This window comes from Silurus meridionalis, chromosome 1, assembly GCF_014805685.1.
Source record: "Silurus meridionalis isolate SWU-2019-XX chromosome 1, ASM1480568v1, whole genome shotgun sequence".
NCBI classification, from domain to species: Eukaryota; Metazoa; Chordata; class Actinopteri; order Siluriformes; family Siluridae; genus Silurus; species Silurus meridionalis.
The window spans coordinates 13,448,558-13,463,847 of NC_060884.1; the positions used below are offsets into that span (position 1 = coordinate 13,448,558).

The window sequence follows — 15,290 nt, forward strand, 5'->3', positions numbered from 1 at the left end:
CAAACCTTTGTCCATATATGTTAATACAGGTAATGAGTGAGTTTTTATACATGTAAGTAATATCAAGTAATGTACAACCCCTGCATTACATAGTCACAACAGTCCGGTCTGTGGAAATATTGTCTGACATTAAACCGGTCTGTGGCGCATAAAAGTTTGGGGACCGCTGACTTAACGCTCTTTACTTCTACTTTTTTGCAGGAGAACACTACAGATTGTGGGCGAGGATTCTCCTTCCGCCCTTCCATCCACACTTTAATCCTCCTCCAGCTCCTCGTCCTCTCTCTCATGGCCTGCCCCCATGTCTTGCCTTTTTCCCTTTAACTCCCTTCACTGCCCATCTTTCTCTCCTCGCCCCAATTTCACATTTCGCCTCTTTCCTTCCCTTGCTCTAGTCATAGGTATTAAAGGGACTTCCTGTTGCTGCCCCACCCCCCATATGGAAGCCCACCGTATTGCATCATCTACTTTGCTTCACAGGTTGCTGCATAGTGACCGGCGCAGAACTTGTCGATCGGCAGCTTTTCCTTGAGGAGCACGAAGATTTCCTAAAGGGGGAAGCAGCTGCAGAAGTCTAAATGTTGACACGCAATCATTTAAACATTATTATAAAAGCCACGGCAGGAAAAAAAAACAAAACATCCATTTAGAAACAACTAATGAAACCGAAGTAGAGTTGAAGAAAATGGAATACTGCCCCATATCCCTTCCCCCCACCCCCTTTCCAACCTGCCTTTATAGATGTGTGTAGGAAATGCATTTCCACAGACGTTCTTCTTTACAGTTTAAGCCATCCGCCTCACTCTCCTCATCATCCTTCGACTCGAATTTTCTGCCATTTTCTAGCAATCGATAACAAGATCACAGAACTCGGTTCAATTAACAAAAAAAATGACAAAAAGTAAGAACCTGTGAGTATTTAAAGAATACCTCCGTAAGTTAGGATATAACGAGAACGGAAAGATGATAGATGTAACCTATTCAAAAAAAATTATAATACTATCATTTATGATTTGTTTATATATGCACTAGATCTAATACTTGCCAAAATGAATTGTGGTGTGGTCTTATTTTTCTAGCCAAATTAGGTGGAGGAGAAAAAAAAGGGGAGGAGGATACAAGTTGTCATGTAGGCCTGGATTTTAGTTAATTAATTTTTATTTTTTTGGCTGTTCTTTCATTAGTCATAAGGGCTTTAGTACGCATATCATTCTATTTGTCTGATACATACACAAAAGAATGACGATTTACGGTTTCAACCAAACGTGGGACTTTCAAGTGCCGTAGTAAAAAAAAAAAAATAATAATAATCCAGCGTTTGGACCCGAATTGGAATTGCAGCTCGAACCCTGCCATCATTAATGTGCGTTCTGTTTACTAGTGTGTTTACAGGGTAGCCATTTTTACAACCGATGTTTTAGTCAACGGGACGACCTGGCTAACGGTCTGTTATTGACTACAACAATATTTGTTTATCAGAATCCATCTCATCATTTACAGCGCACATCAATATGGATCGAAGACACATCAGTTTTTAATCATTGTGTATTGAAATCATAAACATGTAGAAATCTCTGGTGAGGGTCCATTCATTTCCTCCTTTTTTTTTTTTTTTAAATCTATCGCTCTCTCTCTCTCTCTCTCTCTGTTGTGCCTTGATGCACTTCTGTATCTTTACAGAGTAGATGCTCCACTTTATAAAGGTATCACTACATGCTGGCCTTTAGACTGATTATTGACTGTACTGCTACAGTATGTACAACATGTAGTTCACCTCACACAGAGACCTCACTGACTTATAAGCAAATGTTGTTGGTTTTTTATTATTATTATTATTATTATTATTAGGAGTATGTTATTTGCCACAGCTTTCTGAATAAACCCTGCAGTCATGCTGAGGAGATCCTGCCAGTGCAGGCGTTCACTTTCACCCTCAAAATCTTTAAAGGTATCTTATATAGAAAATGACAAATTTGTACATTCTAGGACAAGAAAAAACGCTTTCTCTAAATCATGCTCTGGTTTTTATTTCTTTAGAATTATTATTATTTTTTTTAAATAGAGGGGCGAGCCAGCATTATTCTAGAGAACATCAACTAACCTGATCACTGATTAATACACTGTGGAGTCCATTCTATAAGTGACTGTTTAGGATTTAAGTGTTGAGTATTTTTTTTCTTTCCTCCTGATTTTTCTTTCTTACTTTTTTATTTTTAAGATACGAGTATTCTGTAGACTGTATGTAGGGTGGAAGAATCGGTGACCCTTCAGAGGTCATACAGCTCTTTGCGTACGTGTATGCGTGTGTCTGGACCCGTGTACGTGTCGTCTGCTTGCGATGCAGCAAATTATGATGTGTTTGAACAGGTGTCGGAATGAAAAAAAAAACAGTGATTTGATTATTAAAGCGTCCGAAGTTTGTTGCCAGCAAAAAAAAAAAAGAAAAAGTAATCTGTCCCATTTTCCACGTGTCTGTGTCTAAGTCTGTTCACGAAGCTTTTTGTCTTTCAGATTTCAAACTGCTCATATAGGCTGCTTTCTTTCCGCCTGTTTGTCCTTTTAATCCGTTGTTCTGCGTCAACAGCAGCTGAAGAAAGTGCGTGCTTGTCTACAAGCATACGCATAAACTACCCTACCTGTGACTAAGTTCACAGTGTGTAATAAGCGATGTAATTAACTATTACATAAACAGCATAAACTCATAGAACTAACTTTTTTTTTTCTTTACTTTTTTTTTAATACCTGGATTGGTTCATCTTTGGAATATATCAGCCTTCCATCACCATCAGTGCTAATCAATTACAGCTCCATGAGGAGCGTTTGGTGTAAAGAGGAATTATTAATCCGCATATTATCATTAAGGAGTGCGTATAAATACATAACACTTAACAGCTGTGTGTCCTTTTACTATCCATATACTATCAAAACAGATCGTGAGTAGATGCACAGCACTCGCTCCTCTCACTAAAACAATCCCACTCACTTGCATACATGAGCACACGCGCAGGTACGTTAACACATAATAATCTGAAAAGTATAGAAGAGTTAATGCCTTATGCTTTGTCCTGTTGTGAATCACATCCGACCTTTGCCTCTTTTGATTCGTTCGACAAAAACTCAAAAAGAAAAAAAAAATCACTTGTCCTAATGTTAAAAAAAGAAAAAAAAAAAAGTCAAAGCTGCCTAAGAGAACTAAGAAATTTTGGCTAGACACTAAAATTTTACTGTGAGTGTGCATCTGTGTCACTATACCACATACACTGGAGCAGAGGTTTGTGTTATTCGGTGGTTTAAAAAAAATTTTGCCAAAAAAAAAAGTGTTTAAAAAAAAAAAAAAAAAAAGAAGATAAAAGAGGAGGAAATCTGGATGGGGAGATGTCTGACCCATGATCCACCCTGAATGGGTCTTTTTTTTTTTTTTTTTAATCAGGGCTTCTCCCTCAGCTTTCTCCTCTCCTTTAAAGACAGCGGAGTAGGTGTGCTTCAGTGGGAGAGCCACGTGTGTATGTGACTCTGTAGTCCTTAGTCTGGTGCTCTGTGACAAATGTGTGAAAAAAAAATGCTAACAAATAAATAAGCAAAAAAAAAAGAAATCCGTCAAAGGTGAAACCGAATTTAAGTAAGGTTTAAAAAAAAAAAAATAATGAATAAAATATAGGAACACAGTACTGCTGATAATCATTAATTTGAGGTCTGCCATCACAGTGGGAGTTTCTTTAGTTTGTTTGTTGGATTGTGTGTGTATGGAACACAACTGGCTCTTTGGACAGTGGTCTATGTTGCTCCATTCTTTTGTACAGAAGACAAAAAAAAAAGATAAGGGAAACATTTGTAAAATATTGTCTGTGACTCCTTGTAAAATATTTTCAAATTGTTTATTACAGAGAATCAGTTATTAAATAATGTTCATATTTTTCACTTCAGCTCAGTGTGATGTGTTTATTTTTCCACGCGCAATCACAGTACGCGAACGTTCACCTTGCATTAGTTTACATGTAGTGCTTCTCTTTCTTTCATTTTGCATGCGTTCTTACGATGTTGTGCTGAGCGTTTAATCATGCGAAATGATATTTCACTTTTTTATATTTATTTAATGCAAAGCCTGAATTAAAATATTAAAGTAGATTAAGTAGTATGAAATATATTTCTTGTGATATAGGTATTATAATCTGAATATATTTTAATTCAATTTTAATTGACAATGCCAGTTTCCCCTCACGGAAGTTAAAGGATGACTTAATTCTTTTCCCCTCTGCCAAATAGGGAGGTGGTTGCTCAGTGGTTAAGGCATTGGACTTTAGATTCGGAAAGTCACAAGTTAAAATCATACCATCACCGAGCTGCCGCTGCTGGGCCCTTGAGCAAGGCCCTTAACCCGCCCCTGCTCAGTTGTAAGTCGCTCTGGATAAGGGCGTCTGCCGAATGCAATAAATGTACATGTAAAATCGTGTTCTTTTAACCGGGATTTGTTAATTAACTGATATTGACAGCTGGAAAGGAGACAAGAAAAACTAGCTATCAAAGTGGGAACGGTTGAAAACTACATTGAGATGAAATAAATCATACTTTATTGTCGTTAATGCAAATCGAATGTAATCGCTGTGTAGTAATCCTACATCAAAAACTGGTGTGGCTTGAAGAGCTTTTGATTACACGAGACTGTGTAGAAACTCAAGAACAGCTTTATGCCAAGTCACTGGGTCGTCAAGGTAACACGGATGCCCGGCCCCATGCATTACCACCACCTTGTGATTGGGCAGATTCTTTAGGTTGTTCAGTGACACCTCCCCTAATTGAGTGTCCTGATCCCCATACACGATCAGTGTGGGGACCTGTAAAGAAAGAGAGGAAAATTGTCATGCACAAACATTACAACACAGAAATACTTTATATATATATATATATATATATATATATATATATATATAGAGCGAGAAAAATAAATATTTGAACACCCTGCTATTTGCCAAGTTCTCCCACTTAGAAATCATAGAGGGGTCTGAAATTGTCATCGTAGGTGCATGTCCACTGTGAGAGACATAATCTAAAAAAAAAAAATCCAGAAATCACAATATATGTTGTTTAAACTATTTATTTGTATGATACAGCTGCAAATAAGTATTCGAACACCTGTCTATCAGCTAAAATTCTGACCCTCGAAGACCTGTTAGTCTGCCCTAAAATGTCCACCTCCACTACGTTTATTATCCTAAATTAGATGCACCTGTTTGAGGTCGTTAGCTGCATAAAGACACCTGTCCACCCCATACAATCAGTAAGAATCCAACTACTAACATGGCCAAGACCAAAGAGCTGTCCAAAGACACTAGAGACAAAATTGTAATCATTAGAAAATTGAAGAAGCTAAACATGACTGTCAATCTCCCTCGGACTGGGGCTTCATGCAAGATCTCACCTCTTGGGGTCTCAATGATCCTAAGGAAGGTGAGAAATCAGCCCAGAACTACACGGGAGGAGCTGGTCAATGACCTGAAAAGAGCTGGGACCACCGTTTTTTCAAGGTTACTGTTGGTAATACACTAAGACGTCATGGTTTGAAATCATCCATGGCACGGAGGGTTCCCCTGCTTAAACCAGCACATGTCCAGGCACGTCTTAAGTTTGCCAATGACCATTTGGATGGTCCAGAGGAGTCATGGGAGAAAGTCATGTGGTCAGATGAGACCAAAATAGAACTTTTGGGTCATAATTCCACTAAACGTTTTTGGAGGAAGAAGAATGATGAGTACCATCCCAAGAACACCATCCCTACTGTGAAGCATGGGGGTGGTAGCATCAGGCTTTGGGGGTGTTTTTCTGCACATGGGACAGGGCGACTGCACTGTATTTAGGAGAGGATGACCGGGGCCATGTATTGCGAGATTTTGGGGAACAACCTCCTTCCCTCAGTTAGAGCATTGAAGATGGGTGGAGGCTGGGTCTTTCAACATGACAATGACCCGAAGCACACAGCCAGGATAACCAAGGAGTGGCTCTGTAAGAAGCATATCAAGGTTCTGGCATGGCCTAGCCAGTCTCCAGACCTAAACCCAATAGAGAATCTTTGGAGGAAGCTCAAACTCCGTGTTTCTCAGCGACAGGCCAGAAACCTGACTGATCTAGAGAAGATCTGTGTGGAGGAGTGGGCCAAAATCCCTCCTGCAGTGTGTGCAAACCTGGTGAAAAACTACAGGAAACGTTTGACCTCTGTAATTGCAAACAAAGGCTACTGTACCAAATATTAACATTGACTTTCTCAGGTGTTCAAATACTGGACACAGTGGACATGCACCTACGATGACAATTTCAGACCCCTCCATGATTTCTACGTGGGAGAACTTGCAAAATAGCAGGGTGTTCAAATACTTATTTTCCTCACTGTATATATAAAATCTATTAAACCCATAAACATTATGACAGAATGTGTTTATCACATACATGATGATATTCAAAACTGAGTCTTTTTATAAATCCTGGGTATACATATACTATTATTATTTAATCTTATACCATAATAAGCCATATTATCTGATGAGGGAATTACTGGTCCAGCTTGAAATCACTTTTTTAAGTGCTTGTTATTGTAGTGGTGCTTCTGCAAATTTCAGGTGATGCCTTTATGATCATAAGAATGAGTGAATTTCACATTTTATCTTATGGATATGTTTTTGCATATTATCTTTTTGTTCATTTGGCAACCCTGAAAATGCAGTAATTCCACTCTACCTATTAGGACCACTGGGATGGTTTCTTCCAGAGCCAGGGGGCATATCAATGTCATCGTTTAAGGGTTTGTATAATATCTTGAAGGCTTACGTCATCTGACAGCAACAGAAAGGTGTCGGAAATATTGCAAATACCATAGTTTTTTTTTGTTTGTTTTTTTAATTAAAAAACGTGCAATCACAAATTTGATAAAAGCACTAAATAATGCAAAAATAAAGCAAGTTCTTGTAATTGTTTTCACAAAGGAATAGAATTCTCCCTTCAAACTAATTCTGACCAATCCTCACATTTCCCAAGAACATTTCATAAATGTTCCCCTCCTCCCTTGCAGTTATTTTTGTTTATACCTCTCTGTGATATTTTCTAATATACTTAGCTGGTCCTATTTCTCCAAGATAGAAGAAATAAGTCCCTTAAACCACAGTAACCCTAAAGGAAATGAAGTAAATCGAATGAATGCGATAAACGCAAAAAGCACAGAGCCGCACAAGTACTACACCACATTCACAAATGGAGGAGTCTCACGATGGCAGTCATTTAAACACAGGCCTTGAGAACCCGTTGGACGCAGTAAAGAAAGTGGCACTTTCTATTTTAGGACACGGCAGCAATACCTTTTGCAGGAACTCGAGGTTTTGCCACACCGTTCCCAAACTTAAGTACTCACACTACCTGAACAATAACAAATGCAGTTTGCCCACTTGTCTGACCATAGTTACACTTATAGTTATAATAGTTCCAACTTTGGAACCACAGTCAATGAAGTTTTGACACATTTATCCCATTACTCATGTCTAAGTATTACAACAGTGAGAATATTTGCATGCATAGACCTGGTACATATACAGGGAGTGCAGAATTATTAGGCAAGTTGTATTTTTGAGGATTAATTTTATTTGAGGATTTAATTTGAACAACAACCATGTTCTCAATGAACACAAAAAACTCATTAATATCAAAGCTGAATATTTTTGGAAGTAGTTTTTAGTTTTAGCTATTTTAGGGGGATATCTGTGTGTGCAGGTGACTATTACTGTGCATAATTATTAGGCAACTTAACAAAAAACAAATTCATACCCATTTCAATTATTTATTTTACCAGTGAAACCAATATAACATCTCAACATTCACAAATATACATTTCTGACATTCAAAACCAAACAAAACAAATCAGTGACCAATATAGCCACCTTTCTTTGCAAGGACACTCAAAAGCCTGCCATCCATGGATTCTGTCAGTGTTTTGATCTGTTCACCATCAACATTGCGTGCAGCAGCAACCACAGCCTCCCAGACACTGTTCAGAGAGGTGTACTGTTTTCCTCCTTGTAAATCGCACATTTGATGATGGACCACAGGTTCTCAATGGGGTTCAGATCAGGTGAACAAGGAGGCCATATCATTAGATTTTCTTCTTTATACCCTTTCTTGCCAGCCACGCTGTGGAGTACTTGGATGTGTGTGATGGAGCATTGTCCTGCATGAAAATCATGTTTTTCTTGAAGGATGCAGACTTCTTCCTGTACCACTGCTTGAAGAAGGTGTCTTCCAGAAACTGGCAGTAGGACTGGGAGTTCAGCTTGACTCCATCCTCAACCCGAAAAGGCCCCACAAGCTCATCTTTGATGATACCAGCCCAAACCAGTACTCCACCTCCACCTTGCTGGCGCCTGAGTCGGACTGGAGCTCTCTGCCCTTTACCAATCCAGCCACGGGCCCATCCATCTGGCCCATCAAGACTCACTCTCATTTCATCAGTCCATAAAACCTTAGAAAATCAGTCTTGAGATATTTCTTGGCCCAGTCTTGACGCTTTCAGCTTGTGTGTCTTGTTCAGTGGTGGTCGACTTTCTGCCTTTCTTACCTTGGCCATGTCTCTGAGTATTGCACACCTTGTGCTTTTGGGCACCCAGTGATGTTGCAGCTCTGAAATATGGCCAAACTGGTGGCAAGTGGCATCTTGGCAGCTGCACGCTTGACTTTTCTCAGTTCACGGGCAGTTATTTTGCGCCTTGGTTTTTCCACACGCTTCTTGCGACCCTGTCGACTATTTTGAATGAAACGCTTGATTGTTCGATGATCACGCTCAGAAGCTTGGCTATTTTAAGACTGCTGCATCCTCTGCAATATATCTCACTATTTTTGGCTTTTCTGAGCCTGTCAAGTCCTTCTTTTGACCCATTTTGCCAAAGGAAAGGAAGTTGCCTAATAATTATGCACACCTGATATAGGGTGTTGATGTCATTAGACCACACCCCTTCTCATTACAGAGATGCACATCACCTAATATGCTTAATTGGTAGTAGGCTTTCCAGCCTATACAGCTTGGAGTAAGACAACATGCATAACGAGGATGATGTGGTCAAAATACTCATTTGCCTAATAATTCTGCACTCCCTGTACAAAGCATGACTAACATGTTAGATCTGGTCTTGTGTGTGACTTTCAAAGGTGTGTAACTTGGTGTCTCACAATCACTATATGGGGCTGCAGCTATAGTCTGATGGGTAATAAACAAAAACTGCACATCAGTAACATTAACAAATGCAGAAAAATTTTCTATTAGGCCACACTGTGGCTGTCAACACACTGGTTACACACTGGTTACACTGTCTGTTCACACACAAATGAGTTTACACTTTTCTGTTGGCACCTCACACTGACTCAACTAACTAAAGTGCCAGTCACTAAGGCACAGGACGTCTGTGAGACGCTGTATAATTACATCTGCCTGGTGGGTAAGAAGGTTGTTTATCTTTCTGTTTTCAAGGTCTTAACTTAAGACTTGAGAAGCACCAGTTGTAAGTCTTTCAAAGTTTTTTTTTTTTTACATTACTAGTTGCCAATAGGATTTTTGTACCCACTGGGCCAGCAATTATGTTTATTATTTTAATATAGCAATGGTGTCCTGCATTAGAGATACATCAAACTCAAAGCAAGAATCAACTCCCCGAGTGGTAGCTGTTGAATGATAAAAGAGAGATGATTGGTAGTTTGCTGTTTACTTGTTAAGGGAAATAGCGTTAATGGGAACACTCCACTAGTTATGTAGTTGAAATTTCTCTGAAACAAATTAAAGCAGTTGCATTTCCACGTTACACTGATGGTAAATTATCTTTATGTGATGGCATGCTGTTAGAAAACAATACAAAAAAAAGCTTAACACTTTACATGCAGAAAGATTAAACTCATATGGTATTTTGAAAACAAATCTGTCAGATTTTTCTATAAGTTAATATAATTTTTTTTTTTTCTTTATCAATATTTGGTGTCCAGTACCAGGTCAATTCAAGTTTAAGATGTTTATCAAAATAAAAATATAGGTACTGTATTCCTTCACTCACTCACTCACACACACACACTCACACACTCACACATATAACTTACCTGCACAGCCTTGTACTGTTCAACCTTGAACTTGTCCGTGCAGATTGGAGCTACAGGAATATAAGCTTTCAACCGCTCAGGGTGCTGGAAGAGAAAGGGCAGCGAATACATGCCACTGAGAGACGGGCTGATCACCACTACAGGCCCAGTGTTCAAGCCATCGCACACTTGCTTCAGAAACTCTGCAGGAGCCGGCTCACCCACTGCTGCAGGAGCTTCTGCAGCTTTTGACTCACCCAGGCCTACGTGAGCAGAAAAATACGAGACAAAAATAATACAGCATGAAACGTACCCGGAAAACATGTCACGGTTTGTGCTCATAATATGCCATTTATTAAAACTGAACATAGGCAAAAGAACAAGATAGCAAATTCTGCATTTTACACAACGGGGATACATTTCCCTTTCGTAAACTAATTTAAAAGTCCTGCCTGTCTGGGGTTAGGGGCTGTCATCCTGGCCTTCCAGAGAAGGAGTGAGGTGGTCCCTATGTAACATCACTATATAGCACTATGTGTGCACCTGATGCATAACAGCTAAGAGCTTTCCACCACAAATCACAAATCCCTATTGTCACTAGTTTCCAGTTTTATGTGTCATATGTAGCAGTAACAAGTTTGTACAATGAAATTCTTAAGTGAGGCTCCAGAAAAACTACAGCAATATTGAATATAAACAGTAATAATGAGGCATAGGAAAGTTATAATTATTTACAAGTGTGTGCAGAAGTATATATATATATATATATATATATATATATATATATATATATATAAATAAAATGAATTATGTGATTGTTTACCTATATGACATATTAGCAAGGTATTCTTGGAAAAATAAATAAAGAAATAAAATAATAAAAAATGGAAAACAGAGGATGACAAGGAGAATGTATATGTTTAGTGTGCAAAAAATACGGAAATAAGTTTTTGTGCAAGTAAGGTGCAATAGTACTAAGAAAGAACTGTGCAGTCCCAGTGTGTTAAACAGTGCAAATATGTATGAAATGGAACAGTTGTGGTCTGCAGTTAGACTGTATTACAGTTTGTTGATCATTCTGATAGTCAAAGGGGAAAAAATATTCTTTAGCCTGTTGGTTCGGGAATGAATACTTAGGTTCTGGGATCAGCAGCGATTTTGTTTTATTCTTCCTCAGGCTGGGAGTTTATTGCCAATAATAAGTTACACTGTTCTTACAACTATCTGTAGGGCCTTGTGATCTAGTTAAATATGATGTTAGAACTGTGCTGGGCAACACAGTCTTGTGAGAACAGGGAGTATAGGAGGGGACTCAAGACACAACCATGTGGAGCACCGGTACTCAAGAGTCAGAGTGGAGGAGTAGTTATTCCCAATTCTGACCACTTGGGGTCATCAAAAAGTCAAAGATCCAGTTACACAAGTAATAGTTCAGTCCCAATTCTTTCAGCTTTGACGTGCTTGCAACAAAACCAGTGGGTCCCTTATCTCCTCTGTGTGAAGGCTCAGGAGTTCTTGCAATTTACAGTAGGTGGCTACTTGCCATTCAGCTTATCACAAGCGAGATTTTCCAATTTTTAGATTTTGTTGCTACATTTGGTGAATTTGGTGATACATTAAAAAAAAATAAAAATCGACCTTCTTTTATGCACCCGAGTTTGTATTGTGGCCTGCAAATAATCATGATGAATACAATAACACACAAACTAGTGTATAACCTCATCTAGATAGATTCTTATTATTTCTATTAGTAGTAGTAGTAGTAGTAGTAGTAGTCTTATTTTTCTCAAGTGGGTATTTCAGTTTTTCTCAGCTTTTGGAGCATTTCTCAAATCATCCTTAATATTTGCAAACGAGTAAGCGCATTTCTCAAAACAATTTGTACAAAGAGCACAAAACATTGGATTTCTTGCAAAAGCCTGTACTTTTCTCAAAATCTATAGTTCATCTTTTAAAAATAAGTATTTGTGTCAATGAACATGTCATTCCCATCAGTATGAAAATTCCCTTTGTCATTGTTCACAAACAAAATCATCTGATGATGCCATACACTCACCTTCATCAATTCAAGACACATTTACAAAAAAAAAGTTGAATAGAAATTTTAGATAACAGATGATGACAACTGGATTAACCATTTTGCATATAATTTTATGCAATGAGCTGATGCCGAGATGTTTTGGGGGTTTAGACTATAGAGGTGAGGGAGGCGAGATTGAGATGGTTTGGATATGTGCAGAGGAGGGACATGGGTTATATCGGTAGGAGAATGCTGAGGATGGAGCCACTAGGAAGGAGGAAAAGAGGAAGGCCAAGGAGGAGGTTTATGGCTGTGATGAGGGAAGACATGCAGGTAGTTGGGGTGAAAGAGAAGTTATGGAGGTATGGAAGGTATGGAGAAGTATGATCCGCTGTGGCGACCCCTAGTGGGAGAAGCCGAAAAGGGAAGAACGTGAAACCAGTATATATATTTTGTATATTTTATATTTTGCTCAACATGACAAACAACTGATGTAGGAAACAGCAGATTATTGTACACAATCGATTAAATAACAGTAAAAAAAAAAAAAAAAAAAGAAATGTTTTTATGATGAGCACAAGTGACTAAAAGATGTGGAGGTTGAACTAGGAGTATTGAGAATTTCATTTCTGATCTGAGAAACGCTCCAAAGCAACTGAGAAAAACTGTAACATGTTGTCACTGCAGACGATTTCCAAGATGTTGGTGATGAAGAATATCACCAGAACATTACCTGGGAGGTCTATAGCCAAGGCGCGGTATCCGGCCTCAGCCAGGGCGTTGAGAGTGCCGATAGTGAGCCAGTTTTGGGAGGAAAAGCGGATCCCGTGCAGAAGTAAAACACAAAGCTTTGCCTCTCTGTCCGAGGGAAGAGCCTGGCGATAAAACAGCGGCTGGCTGCACATTCCCACATTCACTCTACCTTCTGTTATTACAACTGCCGACATCCTGGTCGTCCTCTATGTATCAATCCTGGAGCTGTCCCGCAGCAGCGTTGGATCAACAGTAAACACAGTGCAAAGTTCACTTTCAGACCAGCTCATTCATTCCCTAATGAATGCCAAGGCAAAACTAATTCCTCCTGCTACATCAATGACTGCTTATTGTATTGTAAACTTAGTCTTAATATTAAATTGTTTTCATTTAAATGCTGACAAACTTTTGAAAGTTCTGCAAGAAAATAAAAGGAGGCGACCTTAGCAGCAGCCGATACCCGGAAGAGCCGCAGAAAATAATAATGGAAAATGCGCAAAGAGCGGACTCTAGTGGTTCATAGGAGAACAACAGCTTGGCAAATATAATCACTGATACGTGTAAATAGTGCAAAAGTTAGCGTCCCCCCACGGACAAATGTGACTAACTCATGTGTTTATCACCATATAATCCTAAAATACAGGTCATGTACGTACAATATTGACAGTCTATTATTCTAATTCTTCTGTAGGCGTCTCAGTGGTGGACAGGAATGACGTTTTATATTATTTTTAAGTATGCTTTTCCTTTTCATACTGTATATATCAGAAAAACATTCTGTTCGTCACTACATTAAATTGAATACACAAATTACATTTAGTGCACTGTGGTGTGTAACTCCAGTCAACTCTCCATCTAAATGTATGATGTGCAGGAACATTTAATATTAAATTGTATAAATAATTAAAATGAAATGCTCATATAAGAATATATATATATATATATATATATATATATATATATATATATATATATATATATATATACACACACACACACACACACACACACACACACACACACACACACACACGGTTTTTTTTGTGTTTTTCTTATTACACAGAATGCAAAAAAATGTTGTGGATAGAATGTAATAAAAATGTAATACAATGTATATATACAAGTATATACAAAATAGTAATGCTTTCCAAAAATATGTATTTTAATTGACATACTAGCTTTCAAAAATATGTATTTTAATTGTTTATTTCTTTTATTAAATGCAAAGTAAGGAACAAAATAAAAACGTTTGAGGAAAAGAAATTGTATTTAATGTGACCACTTTTGGCTTCAATCCATCATCACTTCTTACAGTTGCACACTTTGTACACTTGCACATATATATATATATATATATATATATATATATATATATATATATATATATATATATATATATATATATATACATATACACACACACTGGCGATCAAAATTAGAGAACAATTGAACAATTGAACAATAATGTCAACTTCACTGCTCAACTGTTGAAGGAGTTTTTGTCCTGTCTATACCATGCTACCAGAACACCTTTTACACAAAATAACTAAGGCATTTAAAAAAAAAACATTATATATAAGACACAACATAATTATACTGCATCAGAAAAGTCTCTCCCAGGCAAAGATTTCAAATCAGACTCTGTTTTAAAGATGTGCTGTTCAACTTTTTAAAAAAAGCACAAACAAACGGGCAATGCTGAGGACCTTAGACACAGTGGTTAGCTAAAGAAACACACATCATGTTACTTCCTTTTAATATTGGAAGGTTTTCATTAGTGTCATCAAAAAGGAACTTGCAGAAACCAGTATGACCCAGGTACACCCATCTACTGTCCAGAGAAGTCTGGCCAGAAGTTGGCTTCATAGAAGAATTGCAGCTAAAAATGTATCATTTCGACATGGAAACAAGGCTAAGAGACTCAACTATTCATAAAAACATAAAAACAGGTGTGCAGAAAAATAATAGCAGGTGCTCTGGACTGATGTCTCCAAATTTGAAATATTTGGCTATAGCAGAAGGCAGTTTATTTGCTAAAGGGGTCGAGAGCAGTACAATAATAAGTGTCTGCAGGCAAAAGTGAAGCATAGTTTTCTTGCAATTTTAGGGCTGCATTTCTGAAAATGGAGCTGGAGACCTAGTCTTGATTAATGGTGTCCTCAATGCTGAGAAATACAGACAGATACTTATTCATCATGCAGTACCATTTGGCCTCAAATTTATTTTGCAGCAGAATGCTTTCCCCAGCTCCACCCCATAGCCATTTAGAACTATCTTCAGTGTAGAGGAGAACAAGGAGTCCTGGAATTTATAGTTTTACCCTCACAGAGTTCTGATTTCAACATAATTGAGTCAGTCTGGAATTACACGAAGAGACAGTAGGATTTAATGCAGCTTACATCCACTGAAGATCTGTGGTTAGTTC

The 15,290-nt window shown here is 38.1% G+C and overlaps 2 protein-coding genes across 3 annotated transcripts in view; one reads left to right on the top strand and one right to left on the bottom strand.

Moving 5' to 3' along the window:
* The window catches only part of cacna2d2a (calcium channel, voltage-dependent, alpha 2/delta subunit 2a), a 223,636-nt gene extending 219,713 nt beyond the window's left edge, over window positions 1-3,923 (top strand). For both annotated transcript variants that reach the window (XM_046845532.1, XM_046845542.1), the window contains one exon: window positions 202-3,923. In XM_046845532.1, the coding sequence (XP_046701488.1) occupies window positions 202-324 (123 nt within the window). In that variant the 3' untranslated portion in view covers window positions 325-3,923. The remainder of the gene's footprint in view (window positions 1-201) is intronic.
* On the bottom strand, window positions 3,859-13,343 carry abhd14b (abhydrolase domain containing 14B). The gene is made up of 3 exons (XM_046845556.1): window positions 12,846-13,343; window positions 10,114-10,355; window positions 3,859-4,832 (listed from the first exon to the last, which is right to left on the bottom strand). Exons 1-3 carry the CDS (start codon window positions 13,057-13,059, stop codon window positions 4,650-4,652), a joined length of 639 nt encoding a protein of 212 aa, XP_046701512.1. The 5' UTR covers window positions 13,060-13,343; the 3' UTR covers window positions 3,859-4,649.
* Window positions 13,344-15,290: the final 1,947 nt, after the last annotated feature.